At 47.3% G+C, this 18,491-nt stretch overlaps 2 protein-coding genes across 3 annotated transcripts in view; both read right to left on the reverse strand.

Moving 5' to 3' along the window:
- The window catches only part of ESYT3 (extended synaptotagmin 3), a 42,740-nt gene extending 36,208 nt beyond the window's left edge, over window positions 1-6,532 (reverse strand). Inside the window, exon 1 of the mRNA XM_072122148.1 lies at window positions 6,104-6,532. Within this exon, the coding sequence (XP_071978249.1) occupies window positions 6,104-6,382 (279 nt within the window). The 5' untranslated portion in view covers window positions 6,383-6,532. The remainder of the gene's footprint in view (window positions 1-6,103) is intronic.
- Window positions 6,533-15,540: 9,008 nt separating this feature from the next.
- The window catches only part of CFAP221 (cilia and flagella associated protein 221), a 39,358-nt gene continuing 36,407 nt past the window's right edge, over window positions 15,541-18,491 (reverse strand). For both annotated transcript variants that reach the window (XM_072122150.1, XM_072122152.1), the window contains one exon: window positions 15,541-15,753. In XM_072122150.1, the coding sequence (XP_071978251.1) occupies window positions 15,639-15,753 (115 nt within the window). In that variant the 3' untranslated portion in view covers window positions 15,541-15,638. The remainder of the gene's footprint in view (window positions 15,754-18,491) is intronic.

An 18,491-nucleotide genomic window follows, 5' to 3' on the forward strand; every position in this document is an offset into this window, starting at 1 on the left:
GACAGGGACCACAGAGTGAATCATAGGATATAATACATCACACAAAGGAAGAGGACAGGGACCACAGAGTGAATCATAGGATATAATACATCACACAGAGAAAGAGTGTGGAGACCACAGAGCGAATCATAGGATATAATACATCACACAAAGGAAGAGGACAGGGACCACAGAGTGAATCATAGGATATAATACATCACACAGAGGAAGAGTGTGGAGACCACAGAGCGAATCACAGAATATAATACATCACACAGAGGAAGAGTGTGGAGACCACAGAGCGAATCATAGGATATATTATATCACACAGAGGAAGAGGACAGGGACCAGAGAGCGAAACATAGGTTACAATACATCACACAGAGGAAGAGTGTGGAGACCACAGAGCGAATCACAGAATATAATACATCATGGGTTCTTCACTGTATCAGTGCCATATCAGCTGCGTCAAGGCTGCGGATGGAGTGGATGTTTATTACATGTTGGTATCTGTGGCGGTGGTGGAGACAGATCCACCTTCAGCTTCCACAAAGAAATGTAAAATTACACAGAATTAAATCCTCACCCAAAATACACACAGACATTAGCTCCTTCAGAGACACAGGTGCTCAGCTACAAAGCATGATGACCCCTGGGATTGCCGCACTCTGGTCACCTGGCAGGCCAACTACAAGCCCTGGATCCGAGAAAGAGAAGCCCAACACTACAAGGGAACTACAGGCACAAAGTCTACACAACCAATGAAGGTCCCACATGATCAGCAAAGGAGCCAGACTACAGGCATAGAGGGAAGATAGTCAACATTACAGAGGGAGGAGCCACAGCAGGAAGATAGTCAACATTACAGAGGGAGGAGCCACAGCAGGAAGATAGTCAACATTACAGAGGGAGGAGCCACAGCAGGAAGATAGTCAACATTACAGAGGGAGGAGCCACAGCAGGAAGATAGTCAACATTACAGAGGGAGGAGCCACAGCAGGAAGATAGTCAACATTACAGAAGGAGGAGCCACAGCAGGAGGATAGTCAACACTACATGAGGAGGAGCCACAGCAGGAAGATAGTCAACATTACAGAGGGAGGAGCCACAGCAGGGAGATAGTCAACATTACAGAAGGAGGAGCCACAGCAGGAGGATAGTCAACACTACATGAGGAGGAGCCACAGCAGGAAGATAGTCAACATTACAGAGGGAGGAGACACAGCAGGAAGATAGTCAACATTACAGAGGGAGGAGCCACAGCAGGAAGATAGTCAACATTACAGAAGGAGGAGCCACAGCAGGAGGATAGTCAACACTACATGAGGAGGAGCCACAGCAGGAAGATAGTCAACATTACAGAGGGAGGAGCCACAGCAGGAAGATAGTCAACATTACAGAAGGAGGAGCCACAGCAGGAGGATAGTCAACACTACATGAGGAGGAGCCACAGCAGGAAGATAGTCAACATTACAGAGGGAGGAGCCACAGCAGGGAGATAGTCAACATTACAGAGGGAGGAGCCACAGCAGGAAGATAGTCAACATTACAGAAGGAGGAGCCACAGCAGGGAGATAGTCAACATTACATAAGGAGGAGCCACAGCAGGGAGATAGTCAACACTACATGTGGAGGTGCCACAGAGGAAATATAGTCAATACTCCAGGTGGAGAAAACAGAGGGAAGATAGTCAATACTAACGGTGGAGGAAACACAGCAGAAAGATGGTCAGCACTTCCGGAGTAGGAGGCACAGGGAGAGGATAGTCCACACTACAGGATGAGTAACCTAAGCAAGAAGGTAACCAACACAACAGGGGAAACAGGGGGAAGATAGTCAACACTACAGGAGGAGCCACAGAGGGAAGATAGTCAACACTACAGGAGGAGCCACAGAGGGAAGATAGTCAACACTACAGGAGGAGCCACAGAGGGAAGATAGTCAACACTACAGGAAGAGGAAACAGAGGGGAAACATAGTCATAACTACAGGAGAAATGTCCACAGTGGGGAAGCAGTCAACACTACCGGAGGAGAACCCATGGCGGGAGGGTAGTCAACACTACTGGTGGAGAACCCATGGCGGGAGGACAGTCAACACTACCGGAGGAGAACCCATGGCGGGAGGACAGTCAACACTTCCGGAGGAGAACCCATGGCGGGAGGATAGTCAACACTACAGAAGGAGGAGTCAAGAGGGAAAATAATGAACACTACAGGAAGAGGAAACAGAGGGGAAATATAGTCCACACTACAGGAGGAAGAACTTCTGCAGGAAGATAGTCATAACTACAGGAGAAGTGTCCAGAGCAGGAACATAGTCAACATTACAGGAGGTGAACCCATGGTGGCAGGTAGTCAACACTACTGGAGGAGGGGTCAGGGCAGGAGGATAGTCAACACTACAGAAGAAGGAGCCAAAGCAGCAAGATATTTAAATCTACAGAAGGAGGAGTCACAAGGGGAGGATAGTCAACAGTATAGGAGAAAGAGCCAAACAGAAATAGTCAGCACTAAAGGAGGAGGAGCCAAAGGGGGAAGATAGTCAACACTACAAGATGAGGAGCTACTGAGGGAAAATAATCAACACTGCAGGAAGAGGAAACAGCGGGAAAATATAGTCAACACTACAGGAGGAGAACCCATGGTGGCAGGATAGTCAACACTACTGGAGGAGGGGTCAGAGCAGGAAGATAACACTACAGAAAAAGGAGCCAAAGTAGCAAGATATTCAAATCTACAAAAGGAGGAGCCACAGCAGGAACATAGTCAACACTACAGAAGGAGGAGTCAAGAGAAGAGGATAATCCACAGTACAGAAGAAGGAGCCAAAACAGAGAAATTGTAAACAATACAAGAAGAGTAGTCACAAGTGGAAGATAGAAAACAATGAAAGAGGAGGAGTCAAAGAAGACGGATAGTCAACACTACAGTAGAAGGAGCCACAGGGAGAAGATCCACAGGGAGGAGCCAGAGCTAGAAAATAGTCAACACTACAGTAAGAGGAAACATAAGGTAAAGATGGTAAACACTACAGGAGGAGAACCCATGGCGGGAGGATAGTCAACAATTCAGGGGGAGGGTTCACAGATAGTCAATACTACAGGAGAAGGAGTCAAAGCAGGAAGATAGTCCGATCTTTAGAAGGAGAGAAGCCACCAAGGGAAGTCAACACTACAGGAGGAAGAACCAAAGTGGGAAGATAGTTAACACAGAAAGAGGAGGAGCCACATCAGAAAAATAGTTAGCACTACAGGATGGAGAGACACAGGGGTAAGATAGTAAACACTACAGGAGGGGGAGCCACAGGAGGAAAACAGCAAGCACTACAGAAGCGGGATAGTCAACACTGGGATGATAGTCAACACTACAGGACATTATCATGGATGACAGGAGATGGACATAACATTATAATGGATGTGACAGGATATATGACATTATAATGGATGACATTATATCCATATATCCATTATATCCTTTTTCACTAAAGTGAAAAGATAGGAGGGGAAGTCAAAGAGGGGAGATACAAAAGAAGGAGCCAATGCAGAAAGATAGTCAACTCTGAAGGAGGAAGAGCCACAGGGGGAAGATAGTCAACACTACAGGAGGTGGAGCCACAGGGGGAAGATAGTCAAAACTAGAGGAGGTGGAGCAACTGGGGGAAGAGAGCCCACAATACAGGAGGAGAAACCACAGGGGGAAGATAGTCAACACTACATGAGGTGGAGCAACTGGGAGAAGAGAGCCCACAATACAGGAGGAGAAACCACAGGGGGAAGATAGTCAACACTACACGAGGTGGAGCAACTGGGGGAAGAGACTCCACAATACAGGAGGGAAAAACACAGGGGGAAGATAGTCAACACTACACGAGGTGGAGCAACTGGGGGAAGAGAGTCCACAATACAGGAGGAAAAACCACAGAAGGAAGATAGTCAACACTACAGGAGGTGGAGCAACTGGGAGAAGAGAGTCCACAATACAGGAGGAGCAACCACAGGGGGAAGATAGTCAACACTACAGGAGGTGGAGCAACTGGGGGAAGAGAGTCCACAATACAGGAGGAAAAACCACAGAAGGAAGATAGTCAACACTACAGGAGGTGGAGCAACTGGGAGAAGAGAGCCCACAATACAGGAGGAGAAACCACAGGGGGAAGATAGTCAACACTACAGGAGGTGGAGCAACTGGAGGAAAAGAGTCCACAATACAGGAGGAGAAACCACAGGGGGAAGATAGTCAACACTACAGGAGGTGGAGCAACTGGAGGAAGAGAGTCCACAATACAGGAGGAGAAACCACAGAAGGAAGATAATCAACACTACAGGAGGTGGAGCAACTGGGAGAAGAGAGCCCACAATACAGGAGGAGAAACCACAGGGGGAAGATAGTCAACACTACATGAGGTGAAGCAACTGGGAGAAGAGAGCCCACAATACAGGAGGAGAAACCACAGGGGGAAGATAGTCAACACTACAGGAGGTGGAGCAACTGGGGGAAGAGAGTCCACAATACAGGAGGGAAAAACACAGGGGGAAGATAGTCAACACTACACGAGGTGGAGCAACTGGGGGAAGAGAGTCCACAATACAGGAGGAAAAACCACAGAGGGAAGATAGTCAACACTACAGGAGGTGGAGCAACTGGGGGAAGAGAGTCCACAATACAGGAGGAAAAACCACAGAGGGAAGATAGTCAAAACTGAAGGAGAATGAGCCACAGCAGTAAAATGGTAAGCACAACAGGAGGAAGAGACACAGGAGAAAGATAGTCAACACTACAGGAGGTGAAGCCACAAAGGGATATAATCAACACTGAAGGAGGAGGAGTCACAGCAGGAAAATAGAAAGCATCACAGGGAAAGAGCCACAGAGGGAAGATAGTCAACACTACAGTCAGTTGTCCTTTGCAGTTGCTGGTTTCCTTTTTAGCAGTGATGACAGCAGTAATTTTTGGGTGCAGCACAGTCGGAGATTGACAGCGATTACAGGACGACATCAATCTCTCTTCTGCTAATTACAAGTGAAGAATAATCCCAGGAGTCACGTGACATGTGTGACTCTCAATGAGATTGGGGAGGGACGGCAGAATATGGTCTACATAATGTATATGGATTATAATATGAAATAATCATCTCCTGACACTGACACATCCATTACAATGTTATATCCGTCTCCTGTCATCCATTATAATGTTATATCTCCCGTCATCTATTATAATGTTATATATCCTGTCATCCATTATAATGTTATATCTCCTGTTATCCATTATATCATTACATCTCCGGTCATCTATTATAATGTTACATCTCCTGTCATCCATTATAATGTTGTACCTCCTGTCATCCATTATAATGTTATATCTCTGGTCATCTATTATTATGTTACATCTCCTGTCATCCATTGTAATGTTATTTCTCCTGTCATCTATCATGTTATATCTCCTGTTATCCATTATAATGTTATATCTCCTGTCATCTATTATAATGTTATATCTCCTGTCATCCATTATAATGTAATATGTATCTCCTGTTATCTATTATAATGTTATTTCTCCTGTCATCTATTATAATCTTGTATCTCCTGTTATCTATTATAATGTTATAAAAATCTCCCGTCATCCATTATAATGTTATTTCTCCTGTCATCTATTATGTCATATCTCTTGTCACATCCATTATAATGTAATATCTCCTGTCATCCATTATAATGTTATAGCTCCTGTCACATCCATTATAATGTCATATCTCCTGTCATCTATTATAATCTTGTATCTCCTGTTATCTATTATAATGTTATAAAAATCTCCAGTCATCCACTATAATGTTATATCTCCTGTCATCCATTATAATGTTATATCTCCTGTCTTCCATTATTATGTCATATCTCCTGTCACATCCATTATAATGCTATATGCATCTCCTGTTATCCATTATGTTATATCTCCTGTCATCTATTATAATGTTTTATCTCCTGATATCCATTATAATGTTCTATCTCCCGTCATCTAGTATAATTTTATATCTCCTGTTATCTATAATAATTTTATTTCTCTTGTCATTCATCATGAAGTTGTTACTATTTCCCGGCCTGTAGTCAGGTCGTCGGCCCCGCCCCCTCTCTCACCCAGGCGGGAAGCTGGTGGGTGCTCAGCCCGCGGGTCACCTCCAGGCTCTCGTTCTCCAGCAGCTCCCAGGCCGCCCGCATCCGCGACAATTTCCATTTCTTGTTCCGATTCCAGAAAATCCAAAGGAAAAGTCCGAAAAGAATCCAGGAGAGTCCGAGCCCGAGCCGCCCGCACACATAGACGGGTAACAGCAGCAGCAACACCCGGCACAGCGGCCGCAGCAGCCCCCGCAGCGGGTCACCGGCGCCAGCCTGCGGGTCACCCTCCTGTCCCTGCATACTCGGGTGTCATCAGTCCCGTCACCGAGAGAGTGACCCGACCGGGACAGCAGCTCCGGGTGACTCTGCAGGGCCCCGCCCACGACACTCCCGGACGGGCGCACCCACAGGAGGAGGAAGCACCCGCTCTCACCCGAGGAACCGTCACCCCCATCATCCGCGGATCCTGAACCCCACAGAGACCCCCGGAACACAGCGCAGACTGCCAGAGCTTCACACACAGCCAGAAAGTAGTAAGCTCCCCCTAGTGGTGGTGTATAATGTGTATGTAGTGAGCTCCCCCTAGTGGTGGTGTATTATCCGTATGTAGTGATCTCCCCCTAGTGGTGGTGTATAATCTGTATGTAGTGAGCTCCCCCTAGTGGTGGTGTATAATGTGTATGTAGTGAGCTCCCCCTAGTGGTGGTGTATAATGTGTATGTAGTGAGCTCCCCCTAGTGGTGGTGTATAATGTGTATGTAGTGAGCTCCCCCTAGTGGTGGTGTATAATGTGTATGTAGTGATCTCCCCCTAGTGGTGGTGTATAATCTGTATGTAGTGAGCTCCCCCTAGTGGTGGTGTATAATGTGTATGTAGTGAGCTCCCCCTAGTGGTGGTGTATAATGTGTATGTAGTGAGCTCCCCCTAGTGGTGGTGTATAATGTGTATGTAGTGAGCTCCCCCTAGTGGTGGTGTATAATGTGTATGTAGTGATCTCCCCCTAGTGGTGGTGTATAATCTGTATGTAGTGATCTCCTCCTAGTGGTGGTGTATAATCTGTATGTAGTGATCTCCTCCTAGTGGTGGTGTATAATCTGTATGTAGTAAGCTCCTCCTAGTGGTGGTGTATAATCTGTATGTAGTGAGCTCCCCCTAGTGGTGGTGTATAATCTGTATGTAGTGATCTCCTAGTGGTGGTGTATAATCTGTATGTAGTGATCTCCCCCTAGTGGTGGTGTATAATCTGTATGTAGTGATCTCCCCCTAGTGGTGGTGTATAATCTGTATGTAGTGATCTCCTCCTAGTGGTGGTGTATAATCTGTATGTAGTGATCTCCTCCTAGTGGTGGTGTATAATCTGTATGTAGTGAGCTCCCCCTAGTGGTGGTGTATAATCTGTATGTAGTGATCTCCTCCTAGTGGTGGTGTATAATCTGTATGTAGTGAGCTCCCCCTAGTGGTGGTGTATAATCTGTATGTAGTGAGCTCCCCCTAGTGGTGGTGTATAATCTATATGTAGTGATCTCCCCCTAGTGGTGGTGTATAATGTGTATGTAGTGATCTCCCCCTAGTGGTGGTGTATAATCTGTATGTAGTAATCTCCCCCTAGTGCAGTGGTGGCAAACCTATGGCACTGGTGCCAGAGGCGGCACTCGGAGCCCTCTCTGTGGGCACCCAGGCCATCACCCCAGCATGAACTTCACCAGACAGGACGCAAAAAATCTTCCTACAATGATAGGGGAATTTGCCCTCCTCCTTTAAAACACGTTTGTGTCCTTGGGAGGCTGAACGATTGAAAGTTGTCAAAGAACAAGGAGAAATACATTACTGCTTAAATTGCTGCGCTGGCACTTTGCAATAAATAAGTGGCTTTTGGTTGAAGTTTGGGCACTCAGGCTCTAAAAGGTTCGCCATCACTGCCCTAGTGGTAATCTATAATCTGTATGTAGTGATCTCCTCCTAGTGGTGGTGTATAATCTGTATGTAGTGAGCTCCCCCTAGTGGTGATGTATAATCTGTATGTAGTGAGCTCCCCCTAGTGGTGGTGTAGAATCTGTATGTAGTGATCTCCCCCTAGTGGTGGTGTATAATCTGTATGTAGTGAGCTCCCCCTAGTGGTGGTGTATAATCTGTATGTAGTGATCTCCTCCTAGTGGTCGTGTATAATCTGTATGTAGTGATCTCCTCCTAGTGGTCGTGTATAATCTGTATGTAGTGATCTCCTCCTAGTGGTCGTGTATAATCTGTATGTAGTGATCTCCTCCTAGTGGTCGTGTATAATCTGTATGTAGTGATCTCCTCCTAGTGGTCGTGTATAATCTGTATGTAGTGATCTCCTCCTAGTGGTCGTGTATAATCTGTATGTAGTGATCTCCTAGTGGTAGTGTATAATCTGTATGTAGTGATCTCCTCCTAGTGGTCGTGTATAATCTGTATGTAGTGATCTCCTCCTAGTGGTCGTGTATAATCTGTATGTAGTGATCTCCCCCTAGTGGTGGTGTATAATCTGTATGTAGTAAACTCCCCCTAGTGATGGTGTATAATCTGTATGTAGGGATCTCCTCCTAGTGGTGGTGTATAATCTGTATGTAGTGAGCTCCCCCTAGTGGTGGTGTATAATCTGTATGTAGTGATCTCCTCCTAGTGGTCGTGTATAATCTGTATGTAGTGATCTCCTCCTAGTGGTGGTGTATAATCTGTATGTAGTGATCTCCTCCTAGTGGTGGTGTATAATCTGTATGTAGTGATCTCCTCCTAGTGGTGGTGTATAATCTGTATGTAGTGATCTCCTCCTAGTGGTGGTGTATAATCTGTATGTAGTGATCTCCTCCTAGTGGTGGTGTATAATCTGTATGTAGTGATCTCCCTCTAGTGGTGGTGTATAATCTGTATGTAGCGATCTCCCCCTAGTGGTGGTGTATAATCTGTATGTAGCGATCCCCCCCTAGTGGTGGTGTATAATCTGTATGTAGTGAGCTCCTCCTAGTGGTGGTGTATAATCTGTATGTAGTGAGCTCCCCCTAGTGGTGGTGTATAATCTGTATGTAGTGAGCTCTCCCTAGTGGTGGTGTATAATCTGTATGTAGTGAGCTCCCCCTAGTGGTGGTGTATAGTTTGTATGTAGTGAGCTCCCCCTAGTGGTGGTATATAATCTGTATGTAGTGAGCTCCTCCTAGTGGTGGTGTATAATCTGTATGTATTGAGCTCCCCCCAGTGGTGGTGTATAATCTGTATGTAGTGAGCTCCCCCTAGTGGTGGTGTATAATCTGTATGTAGTGATCTCCCCCTAGTGGTGGTGTATAATCTGTATGTAGTGAGCTCCCCCTAGTGGTGGTGTATAATCTGTATGTAGTGATCTCCCTAGTGGTGGTGTATAATCTGTATGTAGTGATCTCCCCCTAGTGGTGGTGTATAATGTGTATGTAGTGATCTCCCCCTAGTGGTGGTGTATAATCTGTATGTAGTGATCTCCCTAGTGGTGGTGTATAATCTGTATGTAGTGATCTCCCCCTAGTGGTGGTGTATAATGTGTATGTAGTGATCTCCTCCTAGTGGTGGTGTATAATCTGTATGTAGTGATCTCCTCCTAGTGGTGGTGTATAATCTGTATGTAGTGAGCTCCCCCTAGTGGTGGTGTATAATGTGTATGTAGTGAGCTCCCCCTAATGGTGGTGTATAATCTGTATGTAGTGAGCTCCCCCTAATGGTGGTGTATAATCTGTATGTAGATTCCCCTCTCAGTCTCGTCTCCTCAAGATGAAATGGCTGATAACAGAAAAGCAGGAATCAGGTGGCACAGGATGAGCAGGTGACATTCCATGCTCTGTCCTCACGTGTTGGAGGATGGGCAGTCATGTTTCTGGAATTTGGAGCATGTTGGGAGTCGTAGTCTCCATGTGGCTGAAGGCAAATTTGGTGTTCAATTGTCATGTGACCTCTCAGGTAGCAGTAACACCTTCCTGCCCGCTGCACTCACTACCCTGCACTTTCCTACCCTAATTTTTATCTGGTGACTAGAAATCATCTAAATTCCAGGAGACGCAACGTGACCGGCATGATGTCACACAACGGAATCTGGGACACACACCCTCCAGTACACTACATACCTGAACATGGCATCACCAAACTCACATGGATACAAAGAACACGTCACTACATACAGATTATACACCACCACTAGGAGGAGCTCGCTACATACAGATTATACGCCACCACTAGGGGGAGCTCACTACATACAGATTATACACCACCACTAGGAGGAGCTCGCTACATACAGATTATACACCACCACTAGGAGGAGCTCGCTACATACAGATTATACACCACCACTAGGGGGAGCTCACTACATACACATTATACACCACCACTAGGGGGAGATCACTACATACAGATTATACACCAACACTAGGGGGAGATCGCTACATACAGATTATACACCACCACTAGGAGGAGATCGCTACATACAGATTATACGCCACCACTAGGGGGAGATCGCTACATACAGATTATACACCACCACTAGGGAGAGATCACTACATACAGATTATACACCACCACTAGGGGGAGCTCACTACATACAGACTATACAGCCACCACTAGGGGTAGATCACTACATACATATTATACACCACCACTAGGGGGAGATCACTACATACAGATTATACACCACCACTAGGAGGAGCTCACTACATACAGATTATACACCACCACTAGGGGGAGATCACTACATTCAGTTTATACACCACCACTAGGAGGAGATCGCTACATACAGATTATACGCCACCACTAGGGGGAGCTCACTACATACAGATTATACGCCACCACTAGGGGGAGATCACTACATACATAATATACACCACCACTAGGGGGAGCTCACTACATACATAATATACACCACCACTAGGGGGAGATCACTACATACAGATTATACATCACCACTAGGGGGAGCTCGCTACATACAGATTATACACCAGCACTAGGGGGAGCTCGCTACATACAGATTATACACCAGCACTAGGGGGAGCTCGCTACATACAGATTATACACCAGCACTAGGGGGAGCTCGCTACATACAGATTATACACCAGCACTAGGGGGAGCTCGCTACATACAGATTATACACCAGCACTAGGGGGAGCTCGCTACATACAGATTATACACCAGCACTAGGGGGAGCTCGCTACATACAGATTATACACCAGCACTAGGGGGAGCTCGCTACATACAGATTATACACCAGCACTAGGGGGAGCTCGCTACATGCAGATTATACACCAGCACTAGGGGGAGCTCGCTACATGCAGATTATACACCAGCACTAGGGGGAGCTCGCTACATGCAGATTATACACCAGCACTAGGGGGAGCTCGCTACATGCAGATTATACACCAGCACTAGGGGGAGCTCGCTACATGCACATTCTACACCAGCACTAGGGGGAGCTCGCTACATGCACATTCTACACCACCACTAGGGGGGAGCTCGCTACATGCACATTCTACACCACCACTAGGGGGAGCTCGCTACATGCACATTCTACACCACCACTAGGGGGAGCTCACTACATACAGATTATACACCACCACTAGGGGGAGCTCACTACATACAGATTATACACCACCACTAGGGGGAGATCACTACATACAGATTATACACCACCACTAGGAGGAGCACACTACATACAGATTATACACCACCATTAGGAGGAGCTCACTACATACAGATTATACACCACCACTAGGGGGAGCTCACTACATACAGATTATACACCACCATTAGGGGGAGCTCACTACATACAGATTATACACCACCACTAGGGGGAGCTCACTACATACAGATTATACACCACCATTAGGGGGAGCTCGCTATATACAGATTATACATCACCACTAGGGGGAAGCTCGCTACATACAGATTATACATCACCACTAGGGGGAGCTCACTACATACAGATTTTACACCACCACTAGGGGGAGATCACTACATACAGATTATACACCACCACTAGGGGGAGCTCACTACATACATCTTATACACCACCACTAGGGGGAGCTCACTACATACATCTTATACACCACCACTAGGGGGAGCTCACTACATACAGATCATACACCATCACTAGGGGGAGCTCACTACATACATCTTATACACCACCACTAGGGAGAGGTCACTACATACATCTTATACACCACCACTAGGAGGAGCTCACTACATACAGATTATACACCACAACTAAGGGGAGCTTCTTATTTTATTTAAGATTATGTACCAAAAACTATAAAATCTTGTGTCCTTAAGGAGTTTAACCGCATAGCGCAATAAAACGTACCTTTACGTCTTGCTGTGCATGGGGGAGTATGTTGAGGGCTCACGGGCTGAGCCCTCTTCATACACACTGGGCGTTTGCTTTATAATGAAGCACGCAAAGATCCGAGGCTATCATGTTTTAGGCTATCTATTACAATGTGCAATTCGCACATTTTAATAGATGGTGTGCAAAATCCCCATATACTGTTGTATGGCAGCATATGGTAGGAACAATCAGACAACCTAGGGTTAAAGTACCCTAGGGAGTCTGAAAAATAGTTAAACAAAATAAATTAAAAAAATTAAAAAAAATTATATTAAATAAACATAAAAATTCAAATCACCCCCCTTTCCCTAGAACCGATATAAATATAAATGAACAGTAAAAATCATAAACACATTAGGTATCGCCGCGTCCCAAAATGCCCGATCAAACTATAATAACGCTTTTTCACTGCGTTTAACCTCGTAACGGAAAATAGGGCCTGAAGTCGCAAATGGCAATTTTTTGCCATTTTGAAAAATAGAAAAAATTCTATAAAAAGTGATAAAAAGGTCACACAGTCCTAAAAATAGAAGCATTGAAAACGTCATCAGAAGTCGCAAATGACACCACCCACATCTCCGTACGCTAAAGTATGAAAACGTTATTAGCGCAAGAACACAGCAAAATGAAGAATTTTTTTTCTGTACAGGAGGTTTTAATTTTTGTAAATGTATGAAAATATTATAAAACCTATACAAATTTGGTATCCCCGTGATCGTATTGACCCAATGAATGAAGTAGACCTGTCATTTGGGGCGCACCGTGAAAGCTGTAAAAACCAAGCCCACAAGAAATGGCTTAAATGTGTTTTTTCATAATTGTCACTGTATTTAGAATTTTTTTTACCGCTTCCCAGTACACGGCAGGGAATATTTAATACCATCACTACGAAGTGCAATTTGTTACGCAAAAAATAAGCCCATACACAGCTCTTTGTATGGAAAAATAAAAAAGTTATAGATTTTTGAAGGTGGGGAGTGAAAAGTAAAAAACGCAAAGACAAAAAAGGGCTTGGTCCTTAAGGGGTTAAAGGTGTATTCCGGTAACATGAACGTCTGACACAAAAACCCATGATCATATAAATATAACAAAACTCAATGTCATTAGTCGTAACATGGAGTTTAAATAGTTTGATATTAGGATTCACAAATGTTATGGCCTCACCAAAGTAGGCGGATATGGCCGCCATTGGAAACTACAAGTCCCATGATCCTTTAGTTCTCAGTAACTCCTCCTCCCTCTTGTGCTCTGCTCCCAGTGATGATATAACAGACTGTGTCCTGCTCTGTTACCATAGTAATGATGTGTAACTGCCATCACTGTACATAACCCACTGAGATGACGTCTCACCACACACCGGCCATACTGGATGCACTGCAACCAACCCACTACAACCAGTGCTGATCACATGACCTGCCTAGGCAGCTGCAGGACATGTGATGTGGACATGTGACCAGCGGCATCTTCTGTCCCGTGGCTGCTCCGCGCAGAGAAAATCAAGAGACTGATTAAATTAATTGTACATAAAAGTCTATGTCAACAGCATTTTCTGCTAATTTCTAACTAATTACATATTAGCTTCTGTTTTGAGGATCCATTCGTATACCCCTTTAAGGAATGATTTATGAATGTAAGGAGCGCCCTCTGGTGGATAATCTAAGGCAGAGCAGGTGGAGAAAAACTCAGATTCTATATAAACAATGAGGTAGACCCGTGGATGTGTACACCCTGAAGCTCCTCCCACTGCTGGGTGTCATTGCTCCACATTATGCAAATAACAGAATCAATAAAATAAACAAGAAGTTCTTTATGGAACAGAAGGGGCGGGATCCATAAAATCATGTACATCACCCCTACCCCAGTATCCAGTAACTCCAGTAACTCTTTATACATGGCAGTTACTAGCAGGTGGCTATATTTGTACCCCCGGAGGGATGAGGTGTGGAGGAGACCCCCGGCTCAGGCTGCAGACCCCCTGTACCTATAGTGACTGTGGCTGCTCCCCCTGCACAGGCTGTACCCCTGGAGGGGTGAGGTGTGAGGGAGACCCCCGGCTCAGGCTGCAGACCCCCCTGTATCTGTAGTGACTGTGGCTGCTCCCCCTGCACAGGCTGTACCCTTGGAGGGGTGAGGTGTGGGGGAGACCCCCGGCTCAGGCTGCAGACCCCCCTGTATCTATAGTGACTGTGGCTGCTCCACCGGCACAGGTTGTACCCCCGGAGGGGTGAGGTGTGGGGGAGACCCCCGGCTCAGGCTGCAGACCCCCCTGTATCTATAGTGACTGTGGCTGCTCCCCCTGCACAGGCTGTACCCCCGGAGGTGTGGGGGAGACCCCTGGCTCAGGCTGCAGACCCCTCTGTATCTATAGTGACTGTGGGTGCTCCCCCTGCACAGGCTGTGCCCCTAGAGGGGTGAGGTTAGGGGGAGGGGTGGCCCGGCTCAGGCTGCAGACCCCCTCTATCTATAGTGACTGTGGGTGACCCTTCTCAGGCTGGAGGGTGATATCACACACCCTGGGGCCTCACACTGTGATGTCTTCCGCAACTATGACCTCACTATATGATGTCATCATTCAGTGCCGCTGTGATGTCATCTAAAGGGCACAACATCTCTGCAATAAATAAGAACTTTCCATGTTTCATCCACAGGTGAGCACAGCTGAGGGTTTGTTACACAGTACTAGGAGAGTTCCTACCCTGAGGAGTTGACATGAGGAAATTGTGGAATAACTCTGAATGTTATCAAGACCAGACTGTAAATAAAGTACAAAGCCACAGCCGCAGCGCCCGACATCGCCACTCCACTCCAACGCCAATATTGATTCCCATTGTTTAGTGTATCTACATAAGAGCGTGCGGCCATAGTGACGGCATACACACCACAGCGGGGGATCTCTCCAGTCCTGATAGTTTGTTACAATGTACCAGCGCAGGTGATATTATCACTCTATTTAGTTAACAGGGTTTGTCTAGACCAGTTACAATTGTAACAAACCTACAGTTGTTTGCAGGTGTTCAGCTTCTGTATGTAAATAAGAATTGTTACTACTCACTGACAGCAAGCAGAGTAACAGGAAATAGAGAAGAAATGAGACATGTCTATGATGGAGTTGTAGAAGTGTTTATTCGGTGGATGATGAGCGGCGCTGTGTAGGAGAGGCGCTCCTTATCTCCGTTGCCGCAGTGTCACACGCCGGGCTCCTGCTCAGTCCAGTATCAGGCGGTGACAGTGTGACAGATCCTTCATCTGCTTCAGGTTTCCTTGTACTTTATCCATCAATGAAAGTCCCTCCGATGGAAGAGGAGACCCACACGTGTCCCTGAGACAGACAAACAATAACTGATGTGTCCCGAGACAGGACTAAAGCTTGTCTCCTGTGATGTCACACACTGCACTGCTGCTCCTCTCCTGTGATGTCACAAACTGCACTGCTGCTCCTTTCCTGTGATGTCACACACTGCACTGCTGCTCCTCTCCTGTGATGTCACACACTGCTGCTCCTCTCCTGTGATGTCACACACTGCACTGCTGCTCCTCTCCTGTGATGTCACACACTGCACTGCTGCTCCTCTCCTGTGATGTCACACAATGCACTGCTGCTCCTCTCCTGTGATGTCACACACTACACTGCTGCTCGTCTCCTGTGATGTCACACACTGCACTGCTGCTCGTCTCCTGTGATGTCACACACTGCACTGCTGCTCCTTTCCTGTGATGTCACACACTGCACTGCTGCTCCTCTCCTGTGATGTCACACACTGAACTGCTGCTCCTCTCCTGTGATGTCACACACTGCTGCTCCTGTCCTGTGATGTCACACACTGCACTGCTGCTCCTCTCCTGTGATGTCACACACTGCACTGCTGCTCCTCTCCTGTGATGTCACACACTGCACTGCTGCTCCTTTCCTGTGATGTCACACACTGCACTGCTGCTCCTCTCCTGTGATGTCACACACTGCACTGCTGCTCCTCTCCTGTGATGTCACACACTGCACTGCTGCTCCTTTCCTGTGATGTCACACACTGCACTGCTGCTCCTCTCCTGTGATGTCACACACTGCACTGCTGCTCCTCTCCTGTGATGTCACACACTGCACTGCTGCTCCTCTCCTGTGATGTCACACACTGCACTGCTGCTCCTTTCCTGTGATGTCACACACTGCACTGCTGCTCCTCTCCTGTGATGTCACACACTGCACTGCTGCTCCTCTCCTGTGATGTCACACACTGAACTGCTGCTCCTCTCCTGTGATGTCACACACTGCACTGCTGCTCCTCTCCTGTGATGTCACACACTGAACTGCTGCTCCTCTCCTGTGATGTCACACACTGCACTGCTGCTCCTCTCCTGTGATGTCACACACTGAACTGCTGCTCCTCTCCTGTGATGTCACACACTGAACTGCTGCTCCTCTCCTGTGATGTCACACACTGCACTGCTGCTCCTCTCCTGTGATGTCACACACTGCACTGCTGCTCCTCTCCTGTGATGTCACACACTGCACTGCTGCTCCTCTCCTGTGATGTCACACACTGCACTGCTGCTCCTCTCCTGTGATGTCACACACTACACTGCTGCTCGTCTCCTGTGATGTCACACACTGCACTGCTGCTCGTCTCCTGTGATGTCACACACTGCACTGCTGCTCCTCTCCTGTGATGTCACACACTGCACTGCTGCTCCTCTCCTGTGATGTCACACACTGCTGCTCTTCTCCTGTGATGTCACACACTGCACTGCTGCTCCTCTCCTGTGATGTCACACACTGCTGCTCTTCTCCTGTGATGTCACACACTGCACTGCTGCTCGTCTCCTGTGATGTCACACACTGCACTGCTGCTCCTTTCCTGTGATGTCACACACTGCACTGCTGCTCCTCTCCTGTGATGTCACACACTGCTGCTCCTCTCCTGTGATGTCACACACTGCACTGCTGCTCCTCTCCTGTGATGTCACACACTGCACTGCTGCTCCTCTCCTGTGATGTCACACAATGCACTGCTGCTCCTCTCCTGTGATGTCACACACTACACTGCTGCTCGTCTCCTGTGATGTCACACACTGCACTGCTGCTCGTCTCCTGTGATGTCACACACTGCACTGCTGCTCCTTTCCTGTGATGTCACACACTGCACTGCTGCTCCTCTCCTGTGATGTCACACACTGAACTGCTGCTCCTCTCCTGTGATGTCACACACTGCTGCTCCTGTCCTGTGATGTCACACACTGCACTGCTGCTCCTCTCCTGTGATGTCACACACTGCACTGCTGCTCCTCTCCTGTGATGTCACACACTGCACTGCTGCTCCTTTCCTGTGATGTCACACACTGCACTGCTGCTCCTCTCCTGTGATGTCACACACTGCACTGCTGCTCCTCTCCTGTGATGTCACACTGCACTGCTGCTCCTTTCCTGTGATGTCACACACTGCACTGCTGCTCCTCTCCTGTGATGTCACACACTGCACTGCTGCTCCTCTCCTGTGATGTCACACACTGCACTGCTGCTCCTCTCCTGTGATGTCACACACTGCACTGCTGCTCCTTTCCTGTGATGTCACACACTGCACTGCTGCTCCTCTCCTGTGATGTCACACACTGCACTGCTGCTCCTCTCCTGTGATGTCACACACTGCACTGCTGCTCCTCTCCTGTGATGTCACACACTGCACTGCTGCTCCTCTCCTGTGATGTCACACACTACACTGCTGCTCGTCTCCTGTGATGTCACACACTGCACTGCTGCTCGTCTCCTGTGATGTCACACACTGCACTGCTGCTCGTCTCCTGTGATGTCACACACTGCACTGCTGCTCCTCTCCTGTGATGTCACACACTGCACTGCTGCTCCTCTCCTGTGATGTCACACACTGCACTGCTGCTCCTCTCCTGTGATGTCACACAATGCACTGCTGCTCCTCTCCTGTGATGTCACACACTACACTGCTGCTCGTCTCCTGTGATGTCACACACTGCACTGCTGCTCGTCTCCTGTGATGTCACACACTGCACTGCTGCTCCTTTCCTGTGATGTCACACACTGCACTGCTGCTC

The sequence above is a fragment of the Engystomops pustulosus genome, chromosome 8 (assembly GCF_040894005.1).
Source record: "Engystomops pustulosus chromosome 8, aEngPut4.maternal, whole genome shotgun sequence".
Classification (NCBI taxonomy): domain Eukaryota; kingdom Metazoa; phylum Chordata; class Amphibia; order Anura; family Leptodactylidae; genus Engystomops; species Engystomops pustulosus.